General features: G+C 44.1%; 1 protein-coding gene across 10 annotated transcripts in view; it reads right to left on the bottom strand.

The window, feature by feature from the left end:
- The window catches only part of LOC128566988 (ATP-binding cassette sub-family C member 4-like), a 316653-nt gene that overhangs the window by 65030 nt on the left and 232343 nt on the right, over positions 1-19280 (bottom strand). For all 10 annotated transcript variants that reach the window (XM_053564127.1, XM_053564131.1, XM_053564126.1 and 7 more), the window contains 4 exons: positions 13909-14028; positions 12410-12520; positions 11367-11467; positions 9771-9962 (listed from right to left, as the gene is read on the bottom strand). In XM_053564127.1, the coding sequence (XP_053420102.1) occupies positions 9771-9962; positions 11367-11467; positions 12410-12520; positions 13909-14028 (524 nt within the window). The remainder of the gene's footprint in view (positions 1-9770; positions 9963-11366; positions 11468-12409; positions 12521-13908; positions 14029-19280) is intronic.

Below are 19280 nucleotides of genomic sequence, written 5' to 3'. Positions count from 1 at the left end.
GACAAAGAAAAAAAAAAAGGGTTGTGCGCTGCTCTGAGCATCACTCAGGAATAATGAAAGAAACAATGGCCCTTGTGCGGGAGAGCTTGCGCAAGCGTAAATTAGAAAGAAAAAATAATCAGAGCTCATATAAGTCTCTCTTGGCTAACAACTCTGATATCAGCCCTGGCTGGTTCCCTAGTGTTATTACTCCTACTCCTGACTGTGGGCCCTTGCATTATCAATAAGCTCATCACTTTTGTACAGGACCATGTAAGAGCCGTACAACTGCTGATCTTAAGAGGCCAGTATTGGCCCCTTTCAGACAGAAAGCTAGAGGTGACACACACAGTACCGGACCCATGATTGGGCCCTTGAATTTACAAGTAGAGGGGGGAATGAAAGAACCAGACCAGCACCATCTTAAGAGTTAAGTTTCACTTTCCCGGCCATTTCACTCAGTAAGTTTTACTTTCCAGACAAGCCCAGGCAACTCCCTGAAATCACGAGACAACTGCCCACCAATCAGGGACCCCCCCGCCCCCACCTAACCAATCCAGAAGCACCCCCTTTGTTTCAAGCTGTGCACGCCCACCCTCTGCGTGGGACCATAAGAACTCCCTGCTCCAGAGCTCAGGGCTCCTGGCTTGGATGGTAGCAGCGGAGTCCCGGGGAGTCCAAGTTCGAGTTTGCAATAAAAGGCTGTTTTGTTTTTGCATCGGACTTGGCTCCCTGGTGGTCTTTGTGGGGGATTTCGAGATCTGGGCACAACAAAACAAACATCTTAAAATTCTCAAATGCAAGTCTCAGTGCCTTAAACATAACCAGTAGCCAAAATATACACAATGAGATTAACAATAACAACATAAATAACATTGGCTATTTATTATGGGGCCTTTCATCTGAGCAGTTCAAAAGGCGTTTTACAAACCAATTAATACTTCTGATTGCCCCCTTGGGAAACATTTGTGTCAAGTATCATTCCCCTTATTAAGTCAAAGCAGAAAGAAAAGGAAGTCCCCTAACAATAAGATCAAAGAATCAATATAACACAGGTAAAAAGGTGGTCGGGAATGAACCTGCACTGCAGAAACCTGCTTGCAGAAGTGAGCATTTAGACCCGCCTGCACGACTGGCCTTTCTACCAACGACCTTCCTTCCTCAACTGCAAATTCCCTGGCAGGAGCTTCCCAAGGGATGGCCATTGTTCATATGTGTATTTAGGAATCTGTGATGGCCATATGACACGCCTTCAATCATTTGTAAATTACCAAATTTAAAAAACTCACTGATTTAAAAAAAAAGGAGATAAACTTGACTGTATACTGAATATATACTTAACATTTTACATACTATCTCATTTTAAAAACTTCATCTCTAAAATCAACAATGGCATTTCAAAAAAGAATTCACATATATAAGAACAAGCGTAAGAAAAGTGACTTCAGTTAATGTTATTATCCTGGCAGCCATTTTTGACTTGACAGTAAATTCCAATTTATATTTTACAAATGGGTCTTTTTTGGCACATAGGTCCTAGTACATATATACATATATCCAGGTTATAGGTCCTTCGGGGCATCTCGGGATATTTGTGGGTATAAATTACCACACATCAAGACAGAGGCCAATACTATGTTTGTAAGGATGTGTGTACACTCACAGGCTACTCTGAAACCAATCTGTCTGTGCAAAGTTGGACATCTATAGGCTGTCCGTAGAGGGCCAAGACGGGGCCCTAAAGGCTGCCTACAACCACAGAACTGTGAGCATCAAATTCAAGTAAAGATAATTAAAAAAAAAGGGGGGAGGGAATTCCAAGAAAACATGGTTATACTATTTCCTGTACCATTCAAAGTCATAAAAATTATAGTCTGGAAGTTTTTCACAGGTCACCAATGAGTTTAATTAAATATCTGTGGAGAATACCACGATATCAGCTGTTTATATGGATAACACCAAAGAAACACTTTGGGATTGCCTTATTTTAGTTGCTCTGCAATTGTGTCCCAAGTAGGCCAAGACCACTCCATGGTGCTGTTAAACATTTGTACTTCAGATACTAAAAGTCAATATGATCAATACTCAGTGCTCCACTCAAAATAGCTCCGGTTTAGATGTGCCCCCTTTCATAACTTCTTCTCCCAGTTCCTGGGCTCTAAACACTCACTTTGAGTTCTCTCTACTGGGGCCAAGCCCTGAAGACACTACTACTTTTCTTTCTTGACTCAACTTCCTCATTTGAATTCCACAGCCATCACTCACATTAATCTTTTATTAATAAAACAAACCCTTATCCAAATTATAATCAGTGCAAATGAATTTGAACAATAGATCAGTGCTAGCCGTGCCCCCAGCACTCTGACAGAACCGTAGGAATACCCTGGTGCATTTTCTCTCTGAACTTGAAGGGGCTGTGTGTGTTCCTAAAGCAACACATTCATATGTTATATTTAAACAAAATGAGTTTAATATGAACATATTGTAATCTGTTTTCACTTACTATTTCAGAAAAAATATTTATTTTAATGGCCACAAAATATTGCAGTACGTATAATCATTTATTTAACAAATCCCCCGTTTGTGGGTGTTCAGGCTGTCTCTAATATTTTGCTATTATAAATAACACCATGTTAAATAGCCTTGAGGCTAGATCTTTGTAAACAACCTTAATTATTTCCTTAAGATAAATTCTTAGATGTGAAATTGGTGAGAAACAGGTACGAACATTTTCAAAGGAGGCTATTAAGTCCTGCCAAACTACCCTCCAGAAACATAATACCAGTTTCCACTCCTACTTGTTTCCCTACATATTCACCAACCTGGGTGTTAGTACTTTGTTTTAACTAACACAAGTTTGATGCTAGAAAGAGAATAAGTTTCCCCGTTACATCTTGCTAGGAGTACTCCTGGCTTGCTGCCTATTGTATCTTCTCTCTGGGATCCCTACACATTCAATTATTAGAATAAATGTCAAAGGATGGCCCTGTGCCTGGTGTCCTCTGCAAAATGGTACCAGTTACCTTTTCCAACCTCAGCTCCATGACTCTGCTTCCTTGGGGTAACTGGGTGCTATGAGGACTGACCATGAAAATGTATGCTGCCTATCTAGAAGGATATACTCCTGTGACATCTACAGTTGTCTAACTCTTCACCCCATGGGACCGTGGCATCGTCCCGTAGCTCACGGAGATCTCCACGTGAAGGCCTTTCACGTGCACCTCTACCTGCCGAATTCCTAACCACATATTACAAAGTCTGGTATAAATGCCTAATTCGGTGACAGTGCACCACCTGTTCCCTCCTGTTGGTATCTCCCAGCTCTGATGGGCAGCATGTCACTTTTTTCTAAGCATCCATAAAACTGGAGACCTCCTTCTGTGTGGAGCAGCAGTTATATATGACTTTGTTTTTACTGCTGGGCTGCATGTGTGGAGGGCAGGGTCTATACTAGATTCACTTTTATATTATTCGTATCACTTATGATGTCTTTGTGAACAATAAAGAGTTTTATAGAGTTGAAGATTTGATTCAGTCTGGAAAATTTAACAGGAAATCTACTACTATACTGTTCAGATACACAATAAACTAAAGAAAAGACAGACGTGGCAGAAGAATCTCCTAACCACAAAAAGACTACAAGTGGCCCACCGCTCATTTTCCTGGGGGCTACAATTTATATATGATAAGGGGTGAAGTTCATTCAATACCCCATGATAATGACAGCTGGCTTTGATCAAACATTTGTTTGTGTTGGTCATTATGCAGGGCGTTTTACACCTGGCCTTGTTCAAGTTACATAACAACCCCAGAGGTTTCTCATTTTGCAAAAGAGAAAATTGAGGTTTAGTGAGATTAATTAACTTGTCTGAAGTAACTCAGTCTGTAAGCAGTAGAAAAGTACTCAAACGCAGGCCTATCTGCCTCTCACCTCTCCTGCTGACAGCCTCCCTATCACGCAGATGGGCACCTGCTCCCTGTCCAGCTGGAAGGAGGATGGAGGTGGGGGCAGTGTGCAGGGGCAGTTGCAGGAACTATCCTATCATACTGGTCGCACCACCAAGCATTTAAAGTACGCTGTGGATGCAGATAAGGACAATGTGGTGTGTGGGACAAGAACCCCATAGATCTGAGCAAGGAGGATACCTGTCTTTAGGGGAATGGGTTGTCAAAAGGAAGAACCGACATGCCTAACAGAAACTAAGAGAGAAACCTGCAGCTACGTGGGGCATAGGGTAGCCAGAGAGACCTAAAGCCCTGTTTGGGGCAGCGAGGCTAACTGAACCTGTCTGGCAGTGACAGGAACTCAACATCATCGCTGTGCTGCGCCGGTATGGGGTGATGCATGACCTCAACCTCAGGCTGTCCAAGGAAACTTCTTGGAAACCGTGATTATCCATCATCAAAATTTGCTTATGGGAGAGAGAGACTTTACAAGAGGACCTTGTTCAATGGCGATTCTGACTCAAGAAGACTTGGTGGGCCTGAGAATCTGCATTTCCAGCAAGGTCCCCCAGAGATGGGCACTGCTGGTTTGGGCCCCACAGTTGCAGCAGCCAGGATGGATGAGCGGGCAGAGCCAGTGGGACCTTCTGGGCTCGGGGGGTGTGGGTGGTGGATGCTGAGAAAACATTATGTGAAAAAGGAGAAATGCAAGAGACTAATGTATTTTGCACATTATAGGAAGGTCTAGCACACATCTGTAAAAATGTATTATCCAAAAAAAAAAAAAAAATGTATTATCCAAGTAATAGCTCTGAGGAAGAAAAAAAAAAACATAACAAACCATAATCAATCTACCACTAGAGCTGGAAAAGGCTTTAAAATGGCCCAGTACTCTCTAAAATGATCAAATCAACCACAAAATCATCTAAATGAAATATGCAGCTAGTGTTTAGACTCTAACCTGGAAGGCCACGGTGGTATTTACCTCATTCTGGGTCTTTATTTTTTTCTTGCTATTTCATCCATGAATTAGAAACCTGCTTAGTACTGATTACATTTTCCTATTTACTATAATATCCAGGAATCTGAGCAGAGGAGAGGAAGGAAAGAGAATAAAGCCTCATTTCTGCTGTGTTGACACATCCCTATGTCCTCGCCCGTAACAGTGCCTCTCTCTGAATGGGGTCTGACACCAAGCGGCCTGTAGGAAATGCTGCGACAGGCGTGGAGGAGATGCAACCCGGGTACACGCAGGCAGAGGGAAAGCATTTCAGGACGACACTGCCTGGATACAATGTCTAAGTACATACGTGGAGCTAACGGACTGACTGCAAGTGAACAAGACACGAAAGTCAAGTTGTTGTAGTTACTGTCATTCAGTCTTCACATTTAATTTACTTTAACGCCCTTTAGATCTCAAGTAAATACATGATTTGGGGGTTTTAAGATCAAACAATGATATAAACCTGCAGTTAGAGATTATGTTTTCTAAGTTGTCTAACAGAGTTCTCTAGATAATTCATACTTTATGGCTTCTAGGACGTGTGCAGATTAACAGAATTAAACTGACAGTGTTCGATCTAATACAAACATTGTGAGTAAGCAGACATCCCTTCTGGTGCTGTCAGGAACAGAATTTGAAAGACACTGCTTTCACCAAGTGCTGTAATTAGTGCTGTCCACGCTGCAGTCCTCACCTTCTCCAGACTCACAGGGAAACCCTGGAAATAATTAGATGCTTCCCTGTGCCAAGCAATTCACTAAAGCTATTCCCTGAGCATCATTTAGGCATGAAGTTGTACACTTACTGTTTCCATGGCATAAGGGTTATGGCCAGAGTCCATTAAATGGGTCTGTGGTGGAAACAGTTGCAAAGAACACATTTACCACTTCCACCTATGTAACGGGCTGTCTGCAACAGCTGTGTGTGCACATGTTTTTGCTACTGGTCACTGGGGCCTGGACAGGGTTGCTGCAGCAGCTAGCAGAAATAAATAGTCTGCAGTGGAAGGGAAGCAGTTAGCAGAAATAAACAGTCTGCAGTGGAAGGGTAGGAGTTAGCAGAAATAAATAGTCTGCAGTGGAAGGGTAGGACCTAGCAGAAATAAATAGTCTGCAGTGGAAGGGTAGGACCTAGCAGAAATAAATAGTCTGCAGTGGAAGGGTAGGAGATAGCAGAAATAAATAGTCTGCAGTGGAAAGGTAGGAGTTAGCAGAAATAAATAGTCTGCAGTGGAAGGGTAGGAGTTAGCAGAAATAAATAATCTGCAGTGGAAGGGAAGCAGTTAGCAGAAATAAACAGTCTGCAGTGGAAGGGTAGGAGTTAGCAGAAATAAATAGTCTGCAGTGGAAGGGTAGGACCTAGCAGAAATAAATAGTCTGCAGTGGAAGGGTAGGACCTAGCAGAAATAAATAGTCTGCAGTGGAAGGGTAGGAGTTAGCAGAAATAAATAGTCTGCAGTGGAAAGGTAGGAGTTAGCAGAAATAAATAGTCTGCAGTGGAAGGGTAGGAGTTAGCAGAAATAAATAGTCTGCAGTGGAAGGGTAGGAGCTAGCAGAAATAAATAGTCTGCAGTGGAAGGGTAGGAGCTAGCAGAAATAAATAGTCTGCAGTGGAAGGGTAGGAGTTAGCAGAAATAAATAGTCTGCAGTGGAAGGGTAGGAGTTAGCAGAAATAAATAGTCTGCAGTGGAAGGGTAGGAGTTAGCAGAAATAAATAGTCTGCAGTGGAAGGGTAGGAGTTAGCAGAAATAAATAGTCTGCAGTGGAAGGGTAGGAGCTAGCAGAAATAAATAGTCTGCAGTGGAAGGGTAGGAGTTAGCAGAAATAATCAGTCTGCAGTGGAAGGGTAGGACCTAGCAGAAATAAATAGTCTGCAGTGGAAGTGTAGGAGTTAGCAGAAATAAATAGTCTGCAGTGGAAGGGTAGGAGTTAGCAGAAATAAATAGTCTGCAGTGGAAGGGTAGGAGTTAGCAGAAATAAATAGTCTGCAGTGGAAGGGTAGGAGCTAGCAGAAATAAATAGTCTGCAGTGGAAGGGTAGGAGTTAGCAGAAATAATCAGTCTGCAGTGGAAGGGTAGGACCTAGCAGAAATAAATAGTCTGCAGTGGAAGTGTAGGAGTTAGCAGAAATAAATAGTCTGCAGTGGAAGGGTAGGAGTTAGCAGAAATAAATAGTCTGCAGTGGAAGGGTAGGACCTAGCAGAAATAAATAGTCTGCAGTGGAAGGGTAGGAGCTAGCAGAAATAAATAGTCTGCAGTGGAAGGGTAGGAGTTAGCAGAAATAAATAGTCTGCAGTGGAAGGGTAGGAGTTAGCAGAAATAAATAGTCTGCAGTGGAAGGGTAGGAGCTAGCAGAAATAAATAGTCTGCAGTGGAAGGGTAGGAGTTAGCAGAAATAATCAGTCTGCAGTGGAAGGGTAGGACCTAGCAGAAATAAATAGTCTGCAGTGGAAGTGTAGGAGTTAGCAGAAATAAATAGTCTGCAGTGGAAGTGTAGGAGTTAGCAGAAATAAATAGTCTGCAGTGGAAGGGTAGGAGTTAGCAGAAATAAATAGTCTGCAGTGGAAGGGTAGGAGCTAGCAGAAATAAATAGTCTGCAGTGGAAGGGTAGGAGTTAGCAGAAATAATCAGTCTGCAGTGGAAGGGTAGGACCTAGCAGAAATAAATAGTCTGCAGTGGAAGTGTAGGAGTTAGCAGAAATAAATAGTCTGCAGTGGAAGGGTAGGAGCTAGCAGAAATAAATAGTCTGCAGTGGAAGGGTAGGAGTTAGCAGAAATAATCAGTCTGCAGTGGAAGGGTAGGACCTAGCAGAAATAAATAGTCTGCAGTGGAAGTGTAGGAGTTAGCAGAAATAAATAGTCTGCAGTGGAAGGGTAGGAGTTAGCAGAAATAAATAGTCTGCAGTGGAAGGGTAGGAGTTAGCAGAAATAAATAGTCTGCAGTGGAAGGGTAGGAGTTAGCAGAAATAAATAGTCTGCAGTGGAAGGGTAGGAGTTAGCAGAAATAAATAGTCTGCAGTGGAAGGGTAGGAGTTAGCAGAAATAAACAGTCTGCAGTGGAAGGGTAGGACCTAGCAGAAATAAATAGTCTGCAGTGGAAGGGTAGGAGCTAGCAGAAATAAATAGTCTGCAGTGGAAGGGTAGGAGTTAGCAGAAATAAATAGTCTGCAGTGGAAGGGTAGGAGCTAGCAGAAATAAACAGTCTGCAGTGGAAGGGTAGGAGTTAGCAGAAATAAACAGTCTGCAGTGGAAGGGTAGGACCTAGCAGAAATAAATAGTCTGCAGTGGAAGGGTAGGAGTTAGCAGAAATAAATAGTCTGCAGTGGAAGGGTAGGAGTTAGCAGAAATAAATAGTCTGCAGTGGAAGGGTAGGAGCTAGCAGAAATAAATAGTCTGCAGTGGAAGGGTAGGAGCTAGCAGAAATAAATAGTCTGCAGTGGAAGGGTAGGAGCTAGCAGAAATAAATAGTCTGCAGTGGAAGGGTAGGCGTTAGCAGAAATAAACAGTCTGCAGTGGAAGGGTAGGACCTAGCAGAAATAAATAGTCTGCAGTGGAAGGGTAGGAGTTAGCAGAAATAAATAGTCTGCAGTGGAAGGGTAGGAGTTAGCAGAAATAAATAGTCTGCAGTGGAAGGGTAGGAGTTAGCAGAAATAAATAGTCTGCAGTGGAAGGGTAGGAGTTAGCAGAAATAAATAGTCTGCAGTGGAAGGGTAGGAGTTAGCAGAAATAAACAGTCTGCAGTGGAAGGGTAGGAGTTAGCAGAAATAAACAGTCTGCAGTGGAAGGGTAGGTGTTAGCAGAAATAAATAGTCTGCAGTGGAAGGGTAGGTGTTAGCAGAAATAAATAGTTTGCAGTGGAAGGGTAGGTGTTAGCAGAAATAAATAGTCTGCAGTGGAAGGGTAGGTGTTAGCAGAAATAAATAGTCTGCAGTGGAAGGGTAGGTGTTAGCTGAAATAAATAGTCTGCAGTGGAAGGGTAGGAGTTAGCAGAAATAAATAGTCTGCAGTGGAAGGGTAGGAGTTAGCAGAAATAAATAGTCTCCAGTGGAAGGGTAGGAGTTAGCAGAAATAAATAGTCTGCAGTGGAAGGGTAGGAGTTAGCAGAAATAAATAGTCTGCAGTGGAAGGGTAGGAGCTAGCAGAAATAAACAGTCTGCAGTGGAAGGGTAGGAGTTAGCAGAAATAAATAGTCTGCAGTGGAAGGGTAGGAGTTAGCAGAAATAAATAGTCTGCAGTGGAAGGGTAGGAGTTAGCAGAAATAAATAGTCTGCAGTGGAAGGGTAGGAGTTAGCAGAAATAAATAGTCTGCAGTGGAAGGGTAGGAGTTAGCAGAAATAAATAGTCTGCAGTGGAAGGGGAGGTGAACAAAAGGGGAGTGTAGGTTAAAGTCAGACGAGAAAGACTAAGTGACTAAGTAACGGGCCAAGGATGGAGGAGGAGAAGGGCTAGAATGGAAGCTGCTGCAATGCAGAAGAGACAGACTTGGGAAATACAAAGAAGAAAGGGTTGATACAACTAGACACGGCAGTGTTAGGGACGAGGAGCCAGGACTGACCTCTCGGGCATACCATGAATAGCTGTCAGATGCAGTTTTGTGGGTCAGGACAAATTCTAGCCCTGGAGTCCAGGGGACACTAACCACCAGCTCACAGCATGAATAAAGAAATTATGGCACCCACATTCCACGGTCATTAGCCAAGACAGATTTACTTACATTATCACTAATCTAATTTGCATCCCCAGAAGAACAGAAAATCCCCCTGATGTGCCCATAAGAAAGCAAACAAGCAGATATGGTCCTGAATTTTAACTGACGTGTTAAAGAGGCAAGATGGTTGAAACGAACCTTTTCCTGTGATTTGATGAGGGCTGTCAGGTGCTTGAGTACCACAGGCCCGTCTAAACTGTACATGAAGTTAACGTTATCAAAGGTGATGGTGCCTTCATGGGGCCAGGATGCGGGTGGGCGTTTCTGGGTTTCCCAAGGTGCTTCTTTTTCAAGATTTGTATATTCAATCACCCTTTCCACAGAAATCATCTAAAAGAGATAGGGCACCCACATAGGTTAGTAATGGAAGGTCTCGTTTATGAATGTTAAGAGACTGTCAATGAAATGGTCGCCTTTTGTCCCCAGCTGATTAAGAAAAACTCAGGTGTTGGGCGGCGCCTGTGGCTCAAGGAGTAGGGTGCCGGTCCCATATGCCGGAGGTGGCAGGTTCAAACCCAGCCCCGGCCAAAAACCACAAAAAAAAGAAAAACTCACGTGTTTACATCCAAAGGAGAGGAGAAGGAGACCATTTAAGACTTAACTTATTCTCACTGTATAACACCCTCACATACGGCTACTTCTCTCAACATTACATTAAAACTAAAAGCATTACAGAAATGAATGCTTGGATTTTATTTATCCATTTTTCACATCTGAATAAAAGGCAAAGACTTTGTGAAAGAAAGACATACTTATAGCCACCGATCAAAATCTTTTGTTATAGAAAGGCCACCTGCTATATACACCAGTCAATTTGGGACTGGGTGCGGTGGCTCATACCTGTAATCCTAACCCTCTGGGAGGCTGAGGTGAGAGGATTGCTTAAGCTCAGGAGTTTAAGAACAGCCTGAGCAAGGAGATTCCATTTCCACTAAAAATAGAAAAATAAGCCAAGTATGGTAGCCTGTGCCTGTAGTCCCAGCTACTTGGCAGGCTGAGTCAGGAGGATCGCTTGAGCTCAGGAATCTGAGGTTGCTGTGACCTGTGATGATCACACTGTACTCTACTTGGGGTGATAGAATGAGACTCTGTCTCAAATAAACAAACAAATACATAAATTGGAAGGTCAGCAAACCTTACTATAACCTTCTGCTCTATGAGAAGAGTAAACTACAAAGATTTCAGCTTCATTGTTCTTCTCCCTTTACAAATAATGCTGATGATGCCCTCCTACACAGCCATAACCTGATGCCTAGGACTAGAACACTCCAAAATGGGGCTTGCCCTACCAGGACAGCCTCCTGCCTTCCGTTCATCACTTAATAAAAGATAAAACTGGGAGGGAGCTTTTTTACTAATTAAACAACCTCAAAATACTGAATTCCACTTTTACCAGGAATGAGGAAATGCCCATTAAGAAACAAAAATAAAAAGCTTCTAAGAAATTAGCTCATATCCTCTCGAGAATTTCAGAACCTCCCTCCTACAGAGACGTTTATTACATTTGAGGACAGCTTGTGAGGAATATGAAACCTGCTGACATAGCACACACAAGGCTGAGAAGAAGATGTATATATTTTATGTTACATTAACTTTAAACAGATGGAGGAAGGATCTTAAAGAATTGTTGCTACAATGTAAAAATAACAATTTAATATTTTACATAAGACTCGCTTTTATGCCATTTAGTAGCAAAGAGACTTAAAGGGCTAAGAATCTTAAGATAAACGTTACCATATTCTCAAGTTCAGCGCTTTGTTTAACGCCCCACTGGAACATCACCAGGAGGGTGAGGGCATAGGACAACACCAAGCCGACCTGCCCAGCATCCAAAGCTAAAGGAAGAAGAAGAAAGGAAAAAAGTCAGCCTCATTCTGAGCCTGAGCCTGCTCCCTCCAACACACCACCCAGAGGGTCCCACCATAACAATTAAACACTTTGCATATAATGAGAGTAACAGTTATACTTCTATTTTCTGTTGGTTTAAATCATGATGCAATGAAAAAATAGCAACTGTAAATTCAGAAAGATTACTGAGCTTATGAATGCCAAAAAGATAAATGTACACTTAGAAAAACAGTATAACATACATGAAGACTAATGTCATTATTCAGACAATCGTCATTATGGTTTCAAAGACTGTGATGTAATTCCACATTCTACCCAATGCAACCACAGCTGGAAACCACTAAAAACAAGGCAATAGGTCCTAAGAGCCAATTATTTTTACGATTAAAATGCTACTCTCATTGTTCCATCATTAAATATGGTAATTCAGTGTTATTACTATGAAAGAGTTGGGGGCGGGGAATTCATGCCACGCACAACAGCACCTGTGTATCTGGTACCCTGTGCTGGTAATGATAATGCCCTTTCCTGCTGAGACTCTTTCTCAACCTAATGCACCAGGTAACTACAACCAACAGATCTAAGTAATCCAAAAGGTAAAACCCAAAGCCCTAAGCTGGACAAAATACTTAATATAATAGCAACCAATTCCCAGCTACTACCAGAAATGCTCAGCATATCATTTGAGCATAGTTCAATCCACTCAGAGAAAGATGAAATGAACTCAGCAAGACCCAAATGACTCCTTTAAATGGGTCACACTGCTGAATCATAGCCAACTTGATAAATATGCTGCAGTAGAGCCAAACAGTATATTCACATAATATCAGACAAAGTGGCTACAGGTGGGTGAATTTAATAACTGTGAACCCGGCTATAGTCTATGTGTGGTGTGATCAGACCACACACAGTTATTCACATGTACTTACTTTTTGCCAGAAGCAGACAGCCAAAGGCAAGAGCGATCACAAAAATGGTACAGATGGCATCCAAACGCACGGCGAACCATCGGGACGTTGTCAGAAATAAGAACCAAGCCTCTGAATTTGTGAACCATAATAAGCAGGATGAATAAATACAAAAACCATATTAACTGCACTGAACATAAGGGAGTGTTCTACTCCATTGAGCTACAGAAGATTTTCACACAGAGTAGGACAGCAAAGTTGCACACCCAAGCACACGGCAGATTCCAGAGAGCTGAGCGATACAAAGGCGATGCACGGCACACGGAGGACAGTGCCGTGCTCTGAGGAAAGATGCATTCGATGTGCAACACGGAGGCTGTACACCCAAACAGGATCACGAGAAACAACACGGCAACGCTCTCATAAGCGCATCTCTTCAAGGTCCTGGGCATTACTGTGAAGTTCACCCACTCACAGAGCTGACTGCTCCCAATTCTCCAACTGCAAAGAGTTTAGCTTCCAATTTACTTTCAGCACCTTCTGTCCATACTAAAGGGCCCTGCACACAGAAGACACTGCTTAGGGGCGAAATCTAAATAACTACCTCATTAACAGGTCTGCATGTGATTTTAAAGTGTCATGTCATCACCAAAATACAATATTGAATTAAAAATATGGGCCAGCTGGGTGGCACCTGTGGCTCAAAGGAATAGGGTGCTGGCCCTATATGCCGGAGGTGGCCGGTTCAAACCCAGTCCTGGCCAAAAACTGCAAAAAAAAAAAAAAAAAAAAATGATGGACCAGAGTTTTGTAGATTTAGAGAAAATTCCCAAGTTTCCAAAAGGAAAAAAAACCTTCACCAGTGCCAAGAATAATGGACATCAAGTGGGTGGCAGATCTGATCATTGGGGTGTTGATTTCCTCTGCCACCTGTATGCTCCAAAGTAAAGATTTTCAACCGGAGTTCCATGGCACAGTGGTGTGCTATAAGAGGCTCATAGGTGTGCAGTGAAAATTTTTAAAGATTGTTAATTAAATTATGTTCAAAAGAAGTTCAAAGCACAATAAATATATTCCTTTTTTAACTCTATTTTGGATGAACATAATTTAAGTGTGCTGCGGAAGTTTAACTTAGAGGTTCAAGTGTTCCATGAGATAAAAAAGGTTGAAAAACACTGCTCTAAAAAGCAAGGCTCAGCAAACTATAGCCGATGGGCTGTCACCTGCTATTATAAGTAAAGTTTTATTAAAACACAGCCATGGTCACATGCTGGTATATCATCTATGCCTGTTTTGGTGCTACAACAGCAAAGGTGAATAGCTGTAACACAGACGACACTGCACACACAGGTGAAAACATGTACCAGGCGGCATTTTGCAAGAAAGGTTTGCTGACTCCCTGTCAGGAAGAGACCAAAAGCGACAGGGGGCAGTGATGGCAGGACCACACGAGCCAGTCAGCAGGAAGGAAGCAGGAGAGCACAGGTGCTGGCCTATGAAAGCATGTGCAGAAATGGTACCTGAGTGTAAATCCTGATGTGCATCAAACAGCTCCTGAAGCCTCTCTTCAGCTTTGTATGCCCGAATGGTCCAGAGCCCCTGGAGAGAAGACGATAGGTGGGAAAACACCGGACTCCGTGCTGCAGAAGGAGACAGACAAGAGAGAAAACAGAACGAGCTCAGTGAGGCCTCCAAGCTCTGCGGTATACTTCCTGCCACGGCTTCCTAGGGCTTTGTGTTTTGAGAAAAATGTTCCCAGGGGCCTGGAGGGAACCTTGACTGTCTAACCTCAAACTCATCATCAAACCACATTGCACTTTTAGGACCTGGAAATGAAAGTCTCTGTTGGATTGTTGTTCAAATTCGGATCTAGTTATAATTCTCTTTTTGATAACTGATCCTTCAAGATCCTCCCCTCCATATTCTTACCTCACATCTCTTAGGGCACAAATAATTCCTCAATGATTTTCGGGCCAGTAGCATTTTTAAAAATAATTGTTAGAGTACTCACCATATTGAATTCTAATTAGCCGTTCATGTGTCTGTCCCCATCTTAGCTGATTAATTCCTAAGGGGCTGGACTGCAGCCGTTGCAGCCCAGTAACTAGAATAGCACCTGGCACGGGCAGTGCTCGGTAAGTGAGCTGAACGGACAAGCGGTCACCTCCCTGCATCCAAGGGACTCTGGTGTGCACACTTGTTCAAGAAGTCCCATAAGATCACCTCCACCTGCCATGGCACTGCTTTTGTGCTCGCAGGACCTGCCCAGTCAAGACACCTTTGAATGGTGCAGACTTCAGCTCCACGAACCAACAGATGTTTTTATAACCGCCTTGCTGAAAACTTGTCCTGATGTTTGCAGGTGACTGTGGCAAATGCCATCTGTGACATCAGTGGCTTCAACGACCTCATAGAATTAAGAAGGCTCTTTTATGGCTAACTCTGTTTTGGCTGACACCTGATGTCCCATGCTTGGTCATTTGTTTTGAGCACACTGTTTTAGGACCACCTGGCGTACATCCCTCTTGTGGATCAGGGAGATGTGCAGGGCTGGGATGGGCCCTGAGGTGTCAGTCTCCACCATGACAGAGGGTATATCCCAAGGAAGGGCCACACTGGGAGCAGCTGACCCAGCATATCGTCTTTAACATTCTCACCCAGGTGAGTAACTGGGGATGTGAGTAGGAAATGCTGATGTGTCACTTTGTGCGACTCTCAGAGAAGACTGATTAGCAAACCACCGGGGATTTGGAAGAAGGGAAGATTATCTTATAGGAGGCTGCTTATGTTTGATAAAGTAACAGAGGGGAATGAAAAGACCAGGGGAAAACCTCCAACTTATTAGCTTAGTCCGGCCCCTGGGTGCGACACTGGGTCAGTGTGGATGTGCTCACTGCGCACACGTCCACGGGCGCTGGAGTCCGGAGAAACAGCTTCAGCATACCCAGTACCACAAACAAGGAGAAGGCCAGCAGCCACGCAGGACATCCTGGGCTTCCAAGATGGTGGGAAGCCCCGGGGTGAGGAACAAGCCTGTGCTGTGGGCCCACTGACCATCTCCCCTCCTTGGGGCTCTTCCATCAGTAGGATGTCTGACCTGGGAGACTAATTCTGTCCTATGACACTGCTTTAAGAAACAGGACCTTCCCTGAGTGCAAATTCACCACCAGGACACAACCTGACATTTCCCTTGTATCCAATTCAGCCGCTCTAGAGTGGCTCTGCATGCCCGGCTGCATGCTGGTGGTCTTCCTGCGGCACCCACACCACCCTCTCTCTGCAGTTCACTCAGTAACCGTTTCTTTCTTTCTTTCTTTTTTAAGACAGTCTCACTTTGTTCCCCTGGTAGACTGCCATGGCATCGTAGCTCACAGCAACCCTCAACTTTTGGGCTCAAGTGATTCTCTTGAAGAAGGTGTCCACCACAATGTTGGGCTACTTTTAGAGACGGGATCTTCTCTAGCTCAGGCTTGTCTTGAACTCCTGAGCTCAGGTAATCCGCCCACCTCAGCCTCCCAGAGTGCTAAGATTACAGGCGTGAGCCATCCCACCTGGCCTCAGTAATGGTTTCTTACTAGTTACTTTAGCTTCGACTTTGCACTTCTGAGACGGCAGGAACGCAGTGAAAGGCCTGATCTCATGCTCCCAACAAGAAAGCCCGCGAGCTCTGCACAGGCCTTTAATTCACACATCACAGCAGATACTCCACCCTGCTCTGGACTTGGAAACAGTGTGCTTCCAGGGACAACCCCAGAAAACTCCAGGCCCCATCACCTGTACCAAGAGTCAGCTCCAAACAGCTCTGGAAACTCACTAGAACTATGTTCTCACTCCCAGCAGGGCAGTTTCATGCCATGAACACTTTTATCACAGACAATGCAACTGTGAAAGGAGCTGTGAGGATCACCAGGCAGAGTTCTTAAAGGAAATTCTACAGTTTGGCTATTATCATTTGTTTTCCTTATCAGGAGCCTCAAGTTGCCACTGTTATCTCTGGCTAAGTTTCAGGGCAGGGTCAGCTTGAAAAGTTAGGTGTCATCCCGGCCCTGAACACGAGAGAAGAATCTGAAGCCCAGCTCACTTACTTGAACTCACACTTGAGTTACCAAGGTACAACAGAAGAGGTACCTGTAAAAAAATAATACTGTCTCTTTCATGTCCCTCTTAGGGCTGAGTGGGATGTGGGTGGGCTGAGCTGGGGGTCCACAAGACAACTGCTGAGTCCCCAAAGAGGGCAAACACAAAGGCTCCTGCTTCTGTGGCCTCTTCCCTAGACTCACCGGGCTACCGGAAGGAGACCCGGATCATTAGCTGTCAACTCCTGATGGACATGACCTGCCACTTCTCAAGACCCACAGCTGAGTTGACATGCCGGTGAGGACTCTGAGACGCCCTGTACACACCTTCCCTGGGAAGAAGCAGGGTGTGAAGTGGCCTGGGAGCTGACAGTCTAGCTCAGGAACCACTGATGCTACCTGAAACCTACTGATGATTATTAAGCTATTAACTCCCCCGTGTTCCAGGCACTGGTGCCTTTGTTAGTCTTCTGTGGGTCAAGGTTCTAGTGCCCATTCCAACCCTTGTCTCAGGCAGCCCTCCCAAAACCCCACATGGCAGGTACTATTATATCTGACAGGGGGAAAACAGCATTGAAGCTTTTTTTTGGAAACAGAGTCTCACTCTGTTGCCCTGGGTAGAATGCCGTGGCATCACAGCTCATAGCAACCTCAAACTCTTGGGCTCAAGAGATCCTCTTGCCTCAGCCTCCCAAGTAGCTGGGACTACAGGTGCCCATCATAACACCTGGCTAGTTTTTTCTATTTTTAGTAGAGGCAGTGTCTCGCTTTTGCTCAGGCTGGTCTCCAAGTTGTGAGCTCAGGCAATACACCCACCTTAGCCTTTCAGAGTGCTAGAATTAAAGATGCTGTGAGCCACCACGCCCAGCCTAGCACTGAGACATTTAGAATACTGCCCAAGATTAAGGAGATTAACCTAAGTAAACGGTAGAGTCTGTCTTATTCCCAAGGCTCTGATTTTAGTGTGAACAGTATTATCTTGGAGAGACTAACTGAAGTTAAAAACTCTCCTGGATCACTGAGTCTCTTCCACACTTTGTACCCCATTTTTAGAAAATTGCAAAATCTTACTTAGCTAATATCCAATAGCCTCCCCTATTCCTGTAGCTCTTATTAAGCACCTTAAGATGAACAGAGATTGTGAGCATCTGGCATGAGCAGACTCGAGGGTCTGAAGTCTGAATACACACGACATGTGGGTTCACACTGCCTAGGCCAGACATGGGTAGTGGCGCACAGCATCTTACAGAACTTGGATACAGCTTCACAATCCAGGCATTGCAAAATGAATGAAGATGTGAATGAATGAATGAAACACCACACCGGGCTTCTATATCTGATTGCTGCTATGTTCACTCTTGCAAAAATTAAAAAAAAAAAATTATTATCAACTATCAATTGGTTAAGATTTCTTAAATGAGGCTGGCACGATGACTTACACCTATAACTGTGGTGCTTTGGAAGGCCAGGACAGGAAGATCACTTGAGCTCAGGACTTTGAGGTTACAATGGGTTATAATCATGCCACTATACTCCAGCGTAGGTGACGGATCAAGCCTCTGTGTCCTTAAAAAAAAAAGATTCCTTAAATGTCTATGGTAGCTCAGCAGCAAGGCTTCAGTAGGCGTTTAAAGCACCAGGATAAGACAGGATTGTGACTTCTCCCCATAGTGATCAGACATCTTTCTCTTTGTTGGTCACTCCAGTAGTGGATCAAAGAGGCATGATCAACTGCAGCTTGGAAACACAGAGGAATTGTTACTCATGGCAGCAGCCCCCGACCTTTTTGGCACCAGGAGCTGGTTTCATGGAAGACAAGTTTTCCATGGACAAGGGGAGGGTGAAGGGTAAAGAGGGGGACGGTTTTGGTATGAGTCTGCACGCAACTGATTTATTATAGTCTCTGTGCCGTCAAACGTCTCTGTAGTGATAACCTGCATTGGCTGGCACTGCCCAGTGCTAGCCTCAGCTCCGCCTCAGATCAGGCATGAGACTCTCACCGTGAACGCACAACCTATATCCCGGGTGTATGTACACTCTACAGTAGGGTTCCTGCTCCCCTGAGAATCCAATGCTGCTGCCGATCTGATGAAGGCAGAGCTCAGGCAGCGATGTGAGTGGTGGGGAGCGGCTGTGAATATAGACAAAGCTTTGCCTGCTCCTCAGCTGCTCACCTGCCGCTGGGTGCCCCAGTCCCTAACAGGCAGTGAACTAGTACTGGTCTGCAGCCCAGGGGTGGGGATCACAGATTTAAGGTACAAATATACCACCCAGAAGGATACAACAGAGTTCTAATTAACTGGCCACCAAATTTGGCTACCTGGGGACATGGAAAGGGTAATATCCACATTGAAGTTATTGTTATAGCAACCAGGGTGCAGGAACATGTTCCACAGGAACCACGACAAAGTTGTTAGAATTTCCAGATCGAAATGTTCTCAAGGGCTGGGCACGGTGGCTCACACCTGTAATCCCAGCACTCTGGGAGGCTGAGGCGGGTGGATAGCTTGGGCTCATGAGTTTGAGACCAGTCTGAGCAAAAGCGAGACCTGTCTCTACTAAAAATAGAAAAAATGAGGCAAGAGCATCGCTTGAGCCCAAGAGTTAGAGGTTGCTGCGAGCTATGATGCCACAGTACTATACCCAGGCGACAGCTTGAACTATCTCAAAAAAGAAAAAAAAAAATATTCTCAAGCTTTAGATGTGCTAGGATTCAAGAGAGGAACTCTTACACTGCTTCTGGAAAAAAGCCTTAATGCATGGGAAGTGGCCCTTTTACACACAAAAATCTACACCAAGGTGCTCCTTCTGGACCC

The sequence above is a fragment of the Nycticebus coucang genome, chromosome 15 (genome assembly GCF_027406575.1).
Source record: "Nycticebus coucang isolate mNycCou1 chromosome 15, mNycCou1.pri, whole genome shotgun sequence".
Taxonomy (NCBI): Eukaryota; Metazoa; Chordata; class Mammalia; order Primates; family Lorisidae; genus Nycticebus; species Nycticebus coucang.
Note: the sequence above shows the minus strand (reverse complement) of the source record. Positions and strands in the feature narration are given on the sequence as shown.